The following is a 14,426-nucleotide window of genomic DNA, read 5'->3' as shown; positions in this document are numbered from 1 at the left end:
GTCGGTTAAGCGTCTGACTTCAGCTCAGGTCATGATCTCGCGGTCCGTGAGTTCAAGCCCCGCATCAGGCTCTGAGCTGACGGCTCAGAGCCTGGAGCCTGTTTCAGATTCTGTGTCTCCCTCTCTCTCTGACCCTCCCCCATTCATGCTCTGTCTCTCTCTGTCTCAAAAATAAATAAACGTTAAAAAAAATTGAAAAAAAAGAAATAGGATATTCTCTGTTTAAACCGGTAAATTGGGGAATGTTTCAGATATGCTCAGATTTCTAAATTATTTTTTTAAGCTTATTTATTTATTTATTTATTTTTTTAGTAGTCTCCACACCCAACGTGGGGCTCAAACTCACAACCCTAAGATCAAGAGTCATATGCTCCTCTGACTGAGCCAGCCAGGCACCCTGTTCTGAAATCTTTAAGTGGCATCTTTACTGCTTAAAGTTATGTGGATAGAGAGAAAGGCATGGAAGAGGAGAAACAAAGAGAAGAGGAAGGAGGAAAAATGGTAAAGAACTGGGGAGGAGGAAGGACAGGGAAAGGAAAGCATATGGCTCTTCTTGGAGCTCATTAACTTCACTCTCCCTGCTGCTGCCCTTTCTCTGAGACCGCTGAGTTCCACAATGCCCTGAAGACAGCTTTTTAACAGGGATTTTTAAAATGTTTATTTACTTTTGAGAGAGAGAGAGAGAGAAAGAGAGAGACAGAGAGAGAACAAGTGGGGGAGGGGCACAGAGAATCCAAAGTGGGCTCTGAGCTGTCAGCATAGAGTCTGATGTGGGGCTTGAACTCACAAACAGTGAGATCATGACCTGAGCTGAAGTCAGTTGCTCAATTGACTGAGCTACCCAGGTGCCCCTTAATGGGGATTTATAAATTCACTCATAGTATAGTTAAAATGAAGTCAACACTAAATTGGTAGGGAAAGTTGAAAGAGCAGGGAAAGAGTAGGAATAAGTTACCAATAAGAAGATGCCAAGTGTTAGGGTCTCTGGGCTTTCCAGGAATTTTTGACAAAACCATTGCTGTGCTAGAAGAAACACTATATTTGCTCACTCTGAAGCAATCACCTCGTTAGTTCCACATGGGAGTTGTCATGAACTAGCACAAACAGTGTGTACGGGTTCTGTTTTACCCTTCTCATAAAAACTTCAAACTTGGTTTGAATCTCATTGTCTAGACGAACAACATATTTCTCTGCTCTTTGATAAGCTGTCCCATTTTCCTCCAGACCCAAGTCTACAAGGACACCTGCCAAGAAGAAAAAAAGAGTTTACCTTTTCACATACATATATATAAATGAGATAAACTAAAGTTCAATGTCAACTGATATACTGGGTAGTGGCTGTACATAGAAATTTACAGAGCAGATATTTTTTCATTTTGCATACTCCCCACCACAATTTTGATGAGGAAATATCAGATTCTCTCTTCTTTAGAACACCTTAGCCCACTCCTACATGTCACACAAAGGACAACATGCAATGATCTGATACATTAAGTAGAAGCAGTCGAATGTATGAGGTGTCTAATTAAATCCTATTTATAGTGAAGTGCTGCTGCTAATAGCTACTATAGGTCACTTAGAGCTACAGCTCTTAGCCAAATTAATATATTCGCATAACCTTCTTTATCCCAAACTTAGCAACAAAACATAATATTAAAAAAGGATAATAACATAAGATGTCCAAATATACCACAACTACACTGTGGGCTCTTTTAGGTAGTATTTTACTCATTTTATATAGTGACAGTTTTGCACAGTATCTGAGTATGGGCAGTCTTCCAGGAATGTTGGATTACATAACAAATTTATAAAATGAACTGAATTACCCAAAATTACTATATTCTCAAAATGTTAGAAATAGAAACTTCAGTACTGTATCATTCTATCTGTCTATAATATAATTACTTCCACATTCAAACATCTAAATAGTTTGAGGCACATGAAGGTGTTATTGGGATAATCAATTAAAACAACCAATCCTCTTTGAAAATGAAAATGAAAATGAAAATTATGTGAGGTGAAGGATGTGTTAACTAACCTGATTGTGATACACATTTCACAATATATACAGGTATCAAATTATCAAGGTGTGCACTGTATACCTTAAACTTACACAATGTTATATGGCAATTATTTCTCAATAAATCTGGGAGAAAGCCCCCCAAACCAAAGGCAACCCCCACCTCCAGACACTTAGCTGCATGGTGGGAGGGCTTAAGCCCCCTGAGATGAGAGAGCCTTCTGACCCAAGCCCATGGTCGGTCCTCCAACAAGGAGAAGGAACCAGAAGACTGATTTAGGGGTTAGATAAGCCACAGGGCCCTTGAGGACCAGCCTGGGCTCCAAGAGCTAGAGAATATATATTTAGCATCCAATGTCAGCCACACCCACCAGCCACAACTATGTGAAAAAAAAAAATCAAAATTAAAAAGAAGAAACAAGTTAAATTAAAAGACTTTTATAAATTATGAGGACTTACTTTTGTTTATCTAGCTTTTCTTTTCAGATAGAATCAGCTCAATTAACAATTACATACAATTAGCATCTAGATGCTGTAATAGTAATAGCTCTAAATGGTATAAGAGAAAATAGGAAAAATGTTTTACCATATGAAAAATTCATCACACAAGATGAGGTGAGCAGAAAGTTCATTTTGTTTTTAAATACTTTTCATGAGAAGTCTTTACCCAGACATTGATTTCAATTTCCACCCACATGAAGCCAAATGTTATTGTGAACTATATCCAAAAGCAATCAGTCAAATATTTAATGTGGTGAGTATTCTGATTTTTTTTTGAAAGTGGATTGCTTGCAAAATTCATTCAACATTCCATAGTGATTTATTGAGAATCCACTATGTATCAGGAACTATATCAGGTATTGTGCTAGGTGTAGGGATACACAGAAGAACAAGACAAAGATCTTAACCTTATGGAGTTTATGATGGAGAGGACAGATAATTTTGACAGGTGTCATGATGGGAGACAAGTACCATGGGATGGAGGAGGTGAACAGAAAAATAGAGAGAAAACCTACTTAATTTCTGGGGGGTTTCTGTTATCTTATCTGTATAATAGGGAGAGGAGTGCCAGTTGAAAATTAGTCTGCATTTCCTAAGTTTATCCCTAGGAAATAAGCAGTGCAAGTTAATAGTAACTCAATATGAAAAGGTCATAAATAATTCATAAAGAATAAAAATATTCCTTATGGATAATTAAGAATTGACTATACTTCAAAACAAATGAATAAAGACCTTTGACAGGTCAATTTCATACATACCCTAATGTAAAGACAAAGTTCCATGAATCTAAGAGATTCTCTTAGATATAACACATGTATTAGTTCATAACTATACAACCATCTGGCTCTGCAGTGGTGAATCTTGGTGGGGAGCAGGCACATCAGAGGTACTTGAGTTTTTAATTTCTAACTGGGCATTTTTAGTAAGGAATCCTTACCTTTAAAGTTTGTTTTAGACTTGCTTTTATTTTTAAGTTTTGTTTCTTTCCTGGTTATGAAAGTGATAGATAGTCATCTTGGAAAAACTGGAAAGTATAGAGATATATTAAAAAGAAAAATTTATCCATAATTCTTTAACTCAAAATAAGCTGTGAACATTTCTTTGCATTCCTTCCTGTGTCTTTTCCTATGCATACTGTGCTACCTAGAATTTTGTGATTGTATATTCTGATATTTTTCACTTGTAACTATAAAATAAGAAACAAAACTATCATTATTTACTAATAATATGTCTGTGTAGAAAACACAAAATAATCCACAGATAAATAAATTAATAAGAATTTGATTAAAGTGATGGAGTCAGAATCACTTCATAAAAATTAGTTGCATTTCTATACACTAGCTGCAAACAGTTAAGAAATATATATATTTTTAAAAACATTTACAATAACATAAAAAATATTAAGTATCTAGAAATAGGTCTTATAAAAGGTATATAAGATCTTTATGAAGAAAGTGATGAACTATTAATGACATTAAAGAAGACCTAAATAGAGCTATATCATAAAATATAGTTACAAATAAATTCTCAAATTTATCTAGAGATACAAAGTAATTCCAATAAAAATTCTAACAGTTTTTTTCACCTTGAAAAATTATTTTAAAAATGTAAATGGCAGAATCAAGACAGTCCTAAAGTAGAAAAGGTGGGAGAGATTTCGCTTCCCAGAGACTAAGAATTATAGAGCTGTATTAATAAGACAAAGTAGTTTTGGCACAGGGATAGACCCCAGAAAGAGACCCCCATACATATGGAAACTTGCTTCATAATAAAACTTGCATTGCAGATCAGTGGTAAAAGCATGGGATCTTTAATAATTGGTGAAGAACCAAGAAATTATATTGAATCTTACCTTACCTAATATGCAAAAAAAAAAAAAAAAAAAGGTCAAGTGGATTAAAAACTTAAATGTAAAAGACAATTCTAAAACTTAAAAAAAATTTTTTTAATGTTTATTTTAGAGAGAGACAGAATGTGAGAGGTGGAGAGGCAGAGAGAGGAGACACAGAATCTGAAGCAGGCTCCAGGCTCTGAGCTGTCAGCACAGAGCCTGATGGGGGGGATCAAACTCACAACTGCGAGATCGTGACCTGAGCTGAAGTCAGACGCTTAACTGACTAAGCCACCCAGGTGCCCTTGAACTCTGAAACTTTTAAATGACAACATAGAGAAAACTGTATGAACTCATAGAGGACTTCTTACGCACAAACCCCAGAGGATAGACAAATTAAACTTAAGAACTTCTCTTCATCAAAAACATTACAAATAAAATGACAAGACTCCTAAATCCATAACAAGTATTACTAATGAAGAATTTGTATTCAGAATACATACATTACTCCTACACACCCAAGAGAAAATGAGCAAAAATATTTAATAAATACTTCCTAAAAGAAAAAATGCAGAGGCTATTCAAAATATGAAAAGATATTCAACTTCATTAGTGATAAGAAAAATACAAATTAAAACCATAATGAAATGGAATAATATCAAATTAGTTAAAAATTTTAAAACAATATAAGTGTAAGAGAGAAGTTGATGGAAGAAAATCACATGTATCTCCTCCTTTCTGCAAAAGAAATGCAGAGGATAGACCAGAAACTAAAGAGATTGATTTCTTATAGGTGAGTAAGTGGAAAAGAGGCAGAAAGGAGAATGGGAACAGCATAGGTATCAGGAGGGACAGACGCTTCTCTGAATATACCATTTTGTATAGTTTTGGCTCTTAGAACCATAGCAATAAACAAAATCAACCAAGGATAAGGGCAGGGGGTGCAGAGATAGGCAAAATGGAACCCAAACAGTTACAAATGAAACCTAACATAACTACACTGAAGGGGATGAGGATGAAAAGAACAAACATAAGTAAAGCAAATCAGTGTTTTGGCTGGATACTACAATACTAAAGACTCAAAAACTTTAGTTAGCAAATCTGTTTCTCACAGGAGTGTGGGTTAGCAATTGTATAACTGCTAGAAAAAAAATCAAAGAAGTGAATATATTGTAGATAATGAGAACTAGGTTTACCCCATCAGAGAAAGAAGTTACAAATAAAGAAAGAGGAAAGACTAAAATGAACCCTGTGGTGTCCATATTTCAGTACAAACATATTTTAAAATATAGATATATAGGTAGACACAGAAATAAAGAAGTGTGTGTGTGTGTGTGTGTGTGTGTGTGCGCACGCGCACGCGCACATAGGCTAATAAACATACATTTCCTACCTCTGTCTGCTGAGTAAGTCCAGGGACAATGACACCCCAGTAACAATAAGCACACTTAGCCTGGATTTTGCTTTCTAAATAGCATTCTTCAATAAGAGGAATCAGAGAGATCCTCGGAGAAGAGTTTAACTTAAGGTTTGGGGCAAGGAAATTAAAAATAACTTTGGAAGATCTGTGGTTCCAAAAAATAAGTATACAAAAAGGGATCATAACATATTAAATGAACACTAGCAATGAAGCCACATTAATTATAACAAAAAGACACTCTGATGGGGAATGTTGATAATGGGAGATGCCTTGCATATGTGGGGGCTAGGAGTATGGGAAATCTCTGTACCTTCCCTTCAATTTGGCTGTGAACCTAAACGTGTTTAAAAACATAGTCTTTAAAAAAAGACAAAAAGACAAAAAAAAAAAAAAAAAAGACACAAGCGCCTAGCCAACAGGGTTCCCAGTGACCAAAGCTAGAAAACTTGGGACCAAAATAAATAATGATAGTGTTGGAAATGACCCATAGAATAAAATAAATGTTCACAAATCCTTGCTGCTTTAAATAAAATTTGAGGAAGAGCTCCTTACAAAAGGACTCAATAAATAAATCCCACTAATAAGTGTAGGAAAAATGGTAGAAATGCAAAATCATCATTATGCAAATACCACAATAAGCTGCATGTAAAATCCACTGATGGATGCTAAAATTCATGATTGAAGGCATATTAGCAAAATGCCAGAGTATTCTCCCAATATTTTTTTATCAACTACCAAGAGCTACACAGTAATTTTATAGTGGAGAAATCTGGCAGACACCACCTTAATTAAATGACCAAGGTTAACATCACCTATTGGACATATCGACATCAAGTTCTCCCCAATATCATGCCCTGAGAAGGACATAATACTATTTTTGTGGTCTTTTTGACAAATACACGTATCCTCAATCTAATTGTGAGAGAACATCAGACATTCCCAGATTGGAAGATTTTATACAAAACAACTGGATAGTATTTGCCAAAAGTGTTAAGGTCATGCAAAACAATGAAAGAGTAAAGAAGTGTCCATTTGCAGGAGACTAAGAGGACACAATAATTGCATGCAACGTGGGATCCTGGATTAGATCCTGAAGGAGAAAAATGACATTAAGGGAAAACTGATGAGGTCTTTAGTTAAGAGTATTGTTCCAGGATTGATTTTCTCTTCTGATAACTGTACTGTAGTTATATAAGTTGTCAACTTTAAGTGAAGGTGGTGAAGGGTATATGTGAACTCCCTACTATTTTTAAGCAAATTTACTAAGATATAGTTCATATACAATTCACTCATTTATGATGTACATTTCAATAGATTTTGTATATTCGCAGACTTGTACAACAATCACTACAATCAATTTTAGAACATTTTCATGATGCCAAATGAAAGCTCGTACCCTTTAACTATCACCCCTCAATTCCCCCTTGAGCCCCCCAGCCCTTTGGCAATCACCAACCTATTTTCTCAATAGATTTGCTTATTCTGAACATTTAATACTAATGGAATCATAACAATATATGATCTTGTGTGACTGTCCTCTTTCATTTGGAGTAATGTTTTCAAGTTTAATCCATGTAGCATGCATCAATACTTTATTTCTTTTTATTACTGAATAATATCCCATTGTATGGATTATCACATTTTACATTTCCATTCACCATGGACATTATGGACATTTGGACTCTTTCCACTTTTGGGCTATTGTCAATAATACTGCTATAAACTTCTGTGTATAGGTTTATATGTGGACATATGTTTTCACTTCTCTCTCATTTCATATCTAGGAGTGGAATTGCTGTATTACATGGTTATTCTTTGTTTAACTAATTGAAGAAAGGCTAGACTGTTTTCTAAAGTGGCTATGCCAACCTATAACCAGCAAAGAAATTAAATAAGTAATCAAAAATCTTCCAACAAACAAGAGTCTTGGGCCAGATGGCTTCCCAGAGGATTCTACCAGACATTTAAAGAAGAGTTAATACCTATTCTTCTCAAACTATTCCAAAAAATAGAAACAGAAGGAAAACTTCCAAACTCATTCTATGAAGCCAGTATTACCTTGATTCCAAAACCAAAGACCCCACTAAAAAGAATTACATGTCAATATCTTTCATGAACATGGATGCAAAAATTCTCAATAAGGTATCAGCAAATCAAAATCAACAGTACATTAAAAGAATTATTCATCACGATCAAGTAGGATTTATTTTTGGTTACAAGAATGGTTCAATATTCACAAATCAATCAATGTGGTATACCGCATGAATAAAAGGAAGGATAATAACCATATGATCCTGTCAATAGATGCAGAAAAAGCATTTGACAAAATACAGCATCCATTCTTAATAAAAACCCTCAACAAAGTAGGGATAGATGGAACATACCTCAACATCATAAAGGCCATATATGAAAGACCCACAGCTAGTATCATCCTCAATGGGGAAAAACTGAGAGCCTTTCTCCCCTAAGGTCAGGAAGAAGACAAGAATGTCCACTCTCACCATTACTACTTAACATAGTATTGGAAGGCTTAGCCTCAGCATTCAGACAACAAAAAGAAATAAAGGGCATACAGATCAGCAAGGAAGAAGTCAAACTTGTTTGCAGACAACGTGATACTGTATGTAGAAAACCTAAAAGAATCCACCAAAAAACTGATAGAACTAATACATGAATTCAGCAAAGTCACAGGATATAAAATCAATGCAAAAATCAGTTGCATTTTCTATACACCAATAACAAAGCAGCAGAAAAATAAATCAAGGAATCTACCCCATTTGCAATTGCACCAAAAAAAATATGGCATCGAGGAATAAACCTAACCAAAGAGGTAAAAGGTCTATATGCTGAAAACTATAGAACACTTATGAAAGTAATTGAAGAAGCCACAAAGAAATGGAAAACATTCCATGCCAAGGACTGGAAGAAGAAACATTGTTAAAATGTCTTATGCAATCCCTATCAAAATACCACCAGCATTTTTCACAAAGGTAGAAAAAACAATCCTAAAATTGTATGGAATTTTCCATGGAACCACAAAAGACCCCTAATAGCCAAAGCAATCCTGAAAAAGAAAAATAAAACTGGAGGCATCACGATTCCAGCTTTCAAGCTATATTACAAAGCTGTAGTCATCAAGATAATATGGTACTGCCACAAAAACAGACACATAGATCAATGGAACAAAATAGAAAACCCAGAAATGGACCCACAACTATAGGGTCAACTAATCTTTGACAAAGCAGGAAAAAATATCCAATGGAAAAAAGACAGTCTCTTCAGCAAATGGTGTTAGGAAAACTGTACAGTGCCATGCAGAAGAATGAAACCGGGCAACTTTCTTACACCATACACAAAAATAAATTCAAAATGGATTAAAGACCTAAATGTGAAACAGGAAGCCACCAAAATCCTAGAACACAAGCAGAAACTTCTGTGACCTTGGCTAGAGCAACGTGTTACTAGACATGTTGCCAAAGGCAGCAGAAACAAAAGCAAATATGAACTACTAGGACTTTATCAAGATAAAATCTTCTGCACAGTGAAAGAAATAATCAATGAAACTAAATGGTAGCCTATGGAATGGAAGAAGATATGTGCACATGATATATCTGATAAAGGGTTAATATCTTAAATCTATAAAGAACTTAGCAAACTCAACACCCCCAAAAAACAAATAACCCAGTTAAGAAATGGGCAGAAGACATGAATAGACACTTTTCCAAAGAAGACATCTAGATGGCTAACAGACACATGAAAAGATGCTCAACATTATTCATCATCCGGGAAATACAAATCAAAACCATGATGAGATACCACCTCACTTCTATCAGAATGGCTAAAATTAACAACACAAGAAAACAATAGGTGGTGGTGAGGACACAGAGAAAGGGGAACCCTCTGGCACTGTTGGTTGGAATGCAAACTGCAGCCACTCTGGAGGACAGTACAGAAGTTCCTCAAAAAACTAAAAACTACCCTACAATCCAGCAATTGCACTATTCGATATTTACCCAAAGGATACAAAAATACAGAATCGATGAGGTGCATGCACCTCAGTGTTTATAGCAGCATTATCAACAATAGGCAAACTATGGAGAGAGCCCAAACGTCCATCAACTGATGAATGAATAAAGAAGATGTGGTTTATATATACAATGCAATACTACTTGGAAATGAGAAAGAATGAAATCCGGCCATTTGCAGCAATGTGGATGGAACTGGAGGGTATTATGCTAAGTGAAATAAGTCAGGCACAGAAAGACAGATACCATATGTTTTCACTGAAATGTGGATCTTGAGAAACTTAACAGAAGACCATGGGGGAGGGGAAGGAGAAAAAAATGTTACAGAGAGGGAGGGAGGCAAACCATAAGAGACTCTTAAGGACTGAGAACAAACTGAGGATTGGGGAGTGGGGGAGAAGGGAAAGTGGGTGATGGGCATGGAGGAGAGCACTTGTTGGGATGAGCACTGGGTGTTGTATGGAAACCAATTTGACAATAAATTATATTTTTTACAAAATTGAACTACCGTATGACCCAGCAATTGCCCTATTAGGTATTTACCCAAAGAATACAAAAATACTAATTCAAAGGGATACATGCACCCCATTGTTTATACAGCATTACCTACAATAGAAGAAAATTATAAATGCAGCTGAAGTGCCCATTGATTGATGAATGGATAAAGCTGTGGCATATACACACAATGGAATATCACTCAGCTATAAAAAGAATGAAGTCTTGCCATTTGCAACAACATGGATAGACCTAGAGAGTATTACACTGAGTGAAATAAGTCAGTCAGAGAAAGACAAATACCATATCATTTCACTCATATGTGGAATTTAAGAAACAAAACAAATGAGCAAAGGGGAAGAAAAAGATGCAGAGAGACAACCAAGAAACAGACTCTTAACTGTAGACAACAAACTGATGGTTACCAGAGAGAGGCAGGTGGGGAGGGATGGGTTAAATAGGTGATGGGGATCTTTAGGACTGCACTTGTCATGATACGCACCGGGTGATATATGAAAGTGTTGAATCACTATATTGTACACATGAAACTAGTATTACACTGCATTAACTAACTAGAATTTGAATAAAAACTTAAAAAAATAAAAAAATTTCTCCCATTCTGAGGGTTTCCTTTTCACTTTGTTGATGGTGTCCTTTGAAACACAAATGTTTAAATTTTGATTGTGTTCAGTTTATTTTTTTTATTGTTTGTGGTTTCAGAGTCATATATAAGAAATTATTGCTTAATTCAAAATCATGGTTTTCATCCATGTTTTCTTCTAAGAATTTTTATACTTTTAGCTCTTATATTTAAGTCTTTGATACATTTTGAGTTACTTTTTGTGAGGTAGGGGTCCAAATTTATTCTTTTGCATATGGATATCCAGTTGCCCCACACCATTTGTTGAAAAGATTCTTTATTGAATAGTCTTGGCATCCTGGCCAAAATTCAGTTGACCACAAATAGGAGGGTTTACTTCTGGACTCTCAATTCTATCGCATTGATTTATAGGTCTATCCCTATGCCAGTGCCACAGAGTGTTGATTACTTGAGCTTTGTATTGTATGAATTTTAGGGCCAGCTTGTTCATTTCTGCAAAGAAGCCATCTGGGCTTTTGATAGGGAATGCACTGAATCTGTAGATCCATTAAGGTACATTGCTATTTTAAAAATATTAATGCCTTCTAATTCATGACCATAGGATGCTGTTCTTTTTATTTAGGTCTTTATTTTCACTCAACAATGATTTCTAAGTTTTATACTTCTTTTGTCGAATATATTCCTAAGTGTTTTATTCTTTTTGATGCTGTTATAAATGGAATTGTTTTCTTAATTTCATTTTTGTATTACTTGTACAATTTTTGTGATTTTTCTGTAGATCTAAAATTATTTTAAAATTAAAAAAATTAAAAGAAGCATGACCATATCAAACATTTGCAACTGAAACACATACATTATTGGTGGGAGTGTAAATATAACCACTTAGGAAAAGAATTTAGCTTTAATTGGTAAAGTTTATATACATAACCTAGGCCACAACAATTCTACTCTCAGAGACACTCCTTTATTTGTGTACCAGCACTGTTTGAAAAAGTAAAAAAAAACTAGAAACAACTCAAATTTATATCAGTAGTAAAATGAGTTTTTAAAATGTGTGATATATTCATGTAATAGAATACTACAAAGCAGTAAAATGAATGAATGAGTTATACATAACAACAGGATCAATCTCAGGGACATAATGTTGAATGTAAAAAGTAAATTACAGACAAATGCATAGAATTCCATTTACAAAAAGGTCTAAATGATGTGAAATTTAACAATATATTGTTTAGGAGTTATATTGTTTATGTATATTAATTTAATTAATATATTATTTAGGATATTATTTAGGAGTTAGCAAAACTATAAATAAAACTAGAGAATAATGAATAGAAATTCAGAATAATAGTTACCTTTGAAAGAAGAGAAACATTAACATTAGGGAGGGAAACAAGAGTTAAAAAAAAATTTTTTTAACGTTTATTTATTTTTGAGACAGAGAGAGACAAAGCATGAACAGGGGAGGGTCAGAGAGAGAGGGAGACACAGAATCTGAAACAGGCTCCAGGCTCTGAGCGGTCAGCACAGAGCCCGACGCAGGGCTTGAACTCACGGACCGTGAGATCATGACCTGAGCCGAAGTCGGCCACTTAACCGACTGAGCCACCCAGGCGCCCCTGGTGTTCTTTATTTTAATGGGTACATAAATTTTTACTATCTTGTGATTTTTAATACCTTTTATAAATTTTATAAATTTGATTTACTCAATATTTAAAATTTCTTAAAATGGAAGAATGCAAATAACTATCTGTCTTTTAGAAACCATTTGAAAACATTAATAACTATACTAAATTCTATCTGATAGATATATCATCAATGAAACACAACTATTTTCTCTTCATTTTCTATTTTGAATATTATAGAAGAGTTTAAAGACTAGTGCAATACCCTTAAATTAGATTCACCAGTTGTTAATATTTTGCTGCATTTGCTTTTTCTCTTTATTGCCTTTTACTGTTATTGTTCGTGTTACTGCTGAATAATTTGGTAGTAACATATCATAATATTCACCCCTAAACACTTCATTAGGCAGTTCATAAAAGCAAAGACAGTCTCCTACCTAACTTTATTACCTCCTAGGAATTAACCTAACACTGGTATAATATTCTCTAATACCTAGCCTACATTTGAGTTTCACTAATTGTCCCAGGGCTGTGTTTTTTCTTTTTCTTTTTAGATCTCAGATCCAATCAAGAATTAAGCATTGCACTTGGTTTCTATGTTTCTTTATTCTTCATAATTAAAAAAGCCCCTGCCTTTTTTTCTCATTGGTCTTCTCATTGATATTTTTTTAATGCAGGCTAATTGTTTTGTAGAATGCCATATAATCTGAATTTGTCTGGGAGTGTCCTTGTGATTAGATTCAGTTTAAACATTTTTAACAATGATACCTCGTAGGTGACATTACTCATAATGTCTATCTGTCCCAGAACTGGAGAGGGCAAAGTTTGATCACTTGGTTATGGTAGTACCTATTGCCAAACTTTTCCATTGTAAAGATACATTTCCTTTGTGTAATTTTTAATATGTGGGATGACACTTTGTGACTGTGGGAATATTTGTTCCCAAAGGACATTTTACTTAATGTTTTTAGTATCCATTGATATTTGTTATAATCAATAATTACATTGGTAGTGCAAAATAGAGATGTTCTAATTCTATATATTTTCCTTACCTTCATTACCTGGTACTCTTTTGTAAAGGAGGGCTTGCCCCCAACCCCTCACATCTCCTGACCCTTTAATTTTTTTTTTAGTATTACTATGGGTTCATGGATTTAAAAAAATTCCATAGATTACAATCCATTAGCATCATTCCTTTTAATACTCAAAATTACTAAATTTGGATAGTAAATGCCCCTTCAAGTAGGCTGTTATGTTCTTTTGAAATGTCCTCATCAATCTTTGAGGACTTTAGCACTTTCTGATATGACAAGATTCCAGACTTCTCCCACCTCAGAGTTGAGACATTAGGATGGTATTTATAAGCCAAGATCCAGAGACTACATGTACATACAGATACTGAGATGTCACTGTTTTTAAGACCTTTCAGTGCACAGTTAGGAAATATTTTTAATTTTTTTCAAATTGTAAGTTCGTACTTATATCCAATTTAAACCTAAAAGGAACTTTTCCCCATTCCATATTTGAGACTCCCTTCTCTCATGGGAGAAGCCTGGTGTTCAACAACATTAAAATATTTACTAGTTTGCTCTACCCTGTGATATACACAAAATATTTTAAAATTATCAACACCACTCTCAACAACATACTGATTAAAATTCAAAATTTATTTGTAATTCCTTTTGCCCTTAGGATATATCATATTAAGGGTAAACACTAAACTGGGGCGCCTGGGTGGCTCAGTCAATTAAGCGACCGACTTTAGCTCAGGGCATGATCTCGCAGTTCGAGCCCCATGTCTGGCTCTGTGCTGATAACTTGGAGCCTGGAACCTGCTTCAGATTCTGTGTCTCCCTCTCTCTCTGCACCTCTCCCACTCCCATTCTGTCTCTCTCTCTCTCAAAAATA

General features: G+C 34.8%; 1 protein-coding gene across 13 annotated transcripts in view; it reads right to left on the bottom strand.

Moving 5' to 3' along the window:
* Window positions 1-14,426, bottom strand: part of GREB1L (GREB1 like retinoic acid receptor coactivator) — a 290,524-nt gene that overhangs the window by 53,272 nt on the left and 222,826 nt on the right. For all 13 annotated transcript variants that reach the window (XM_086682583.1, XM_086682585.1, XM_086682580.1 and 10 more), the window contains one exon: window positions 1,064-1,244. In XM_086682583.1, coding sequence (XP_086538709.1) covers window positions 1,064-1,244 — 181 coding nt within the window. The remainder of the gene's footprint in view (window positions 1-1,063; window positions 1,245-14,426) is intronic.

The sequence above is a fragment of the Puma concolor genome, chromosome D3, assembly GCF_028749965.1.
Source record: "Puma concolor isolate L17-30 chromosome D3, mPumCon1.1.hap2, whole genome shotgun sequence".
Lineage (NCBI taxonomy): Eukaryota > Metazoa > Chordata > Mammalia > Carnivora > Felidae > Puma > Puma concolor.
This window is presented reverse-complemented; position numbering and strand designations above follow the sequence as displayed.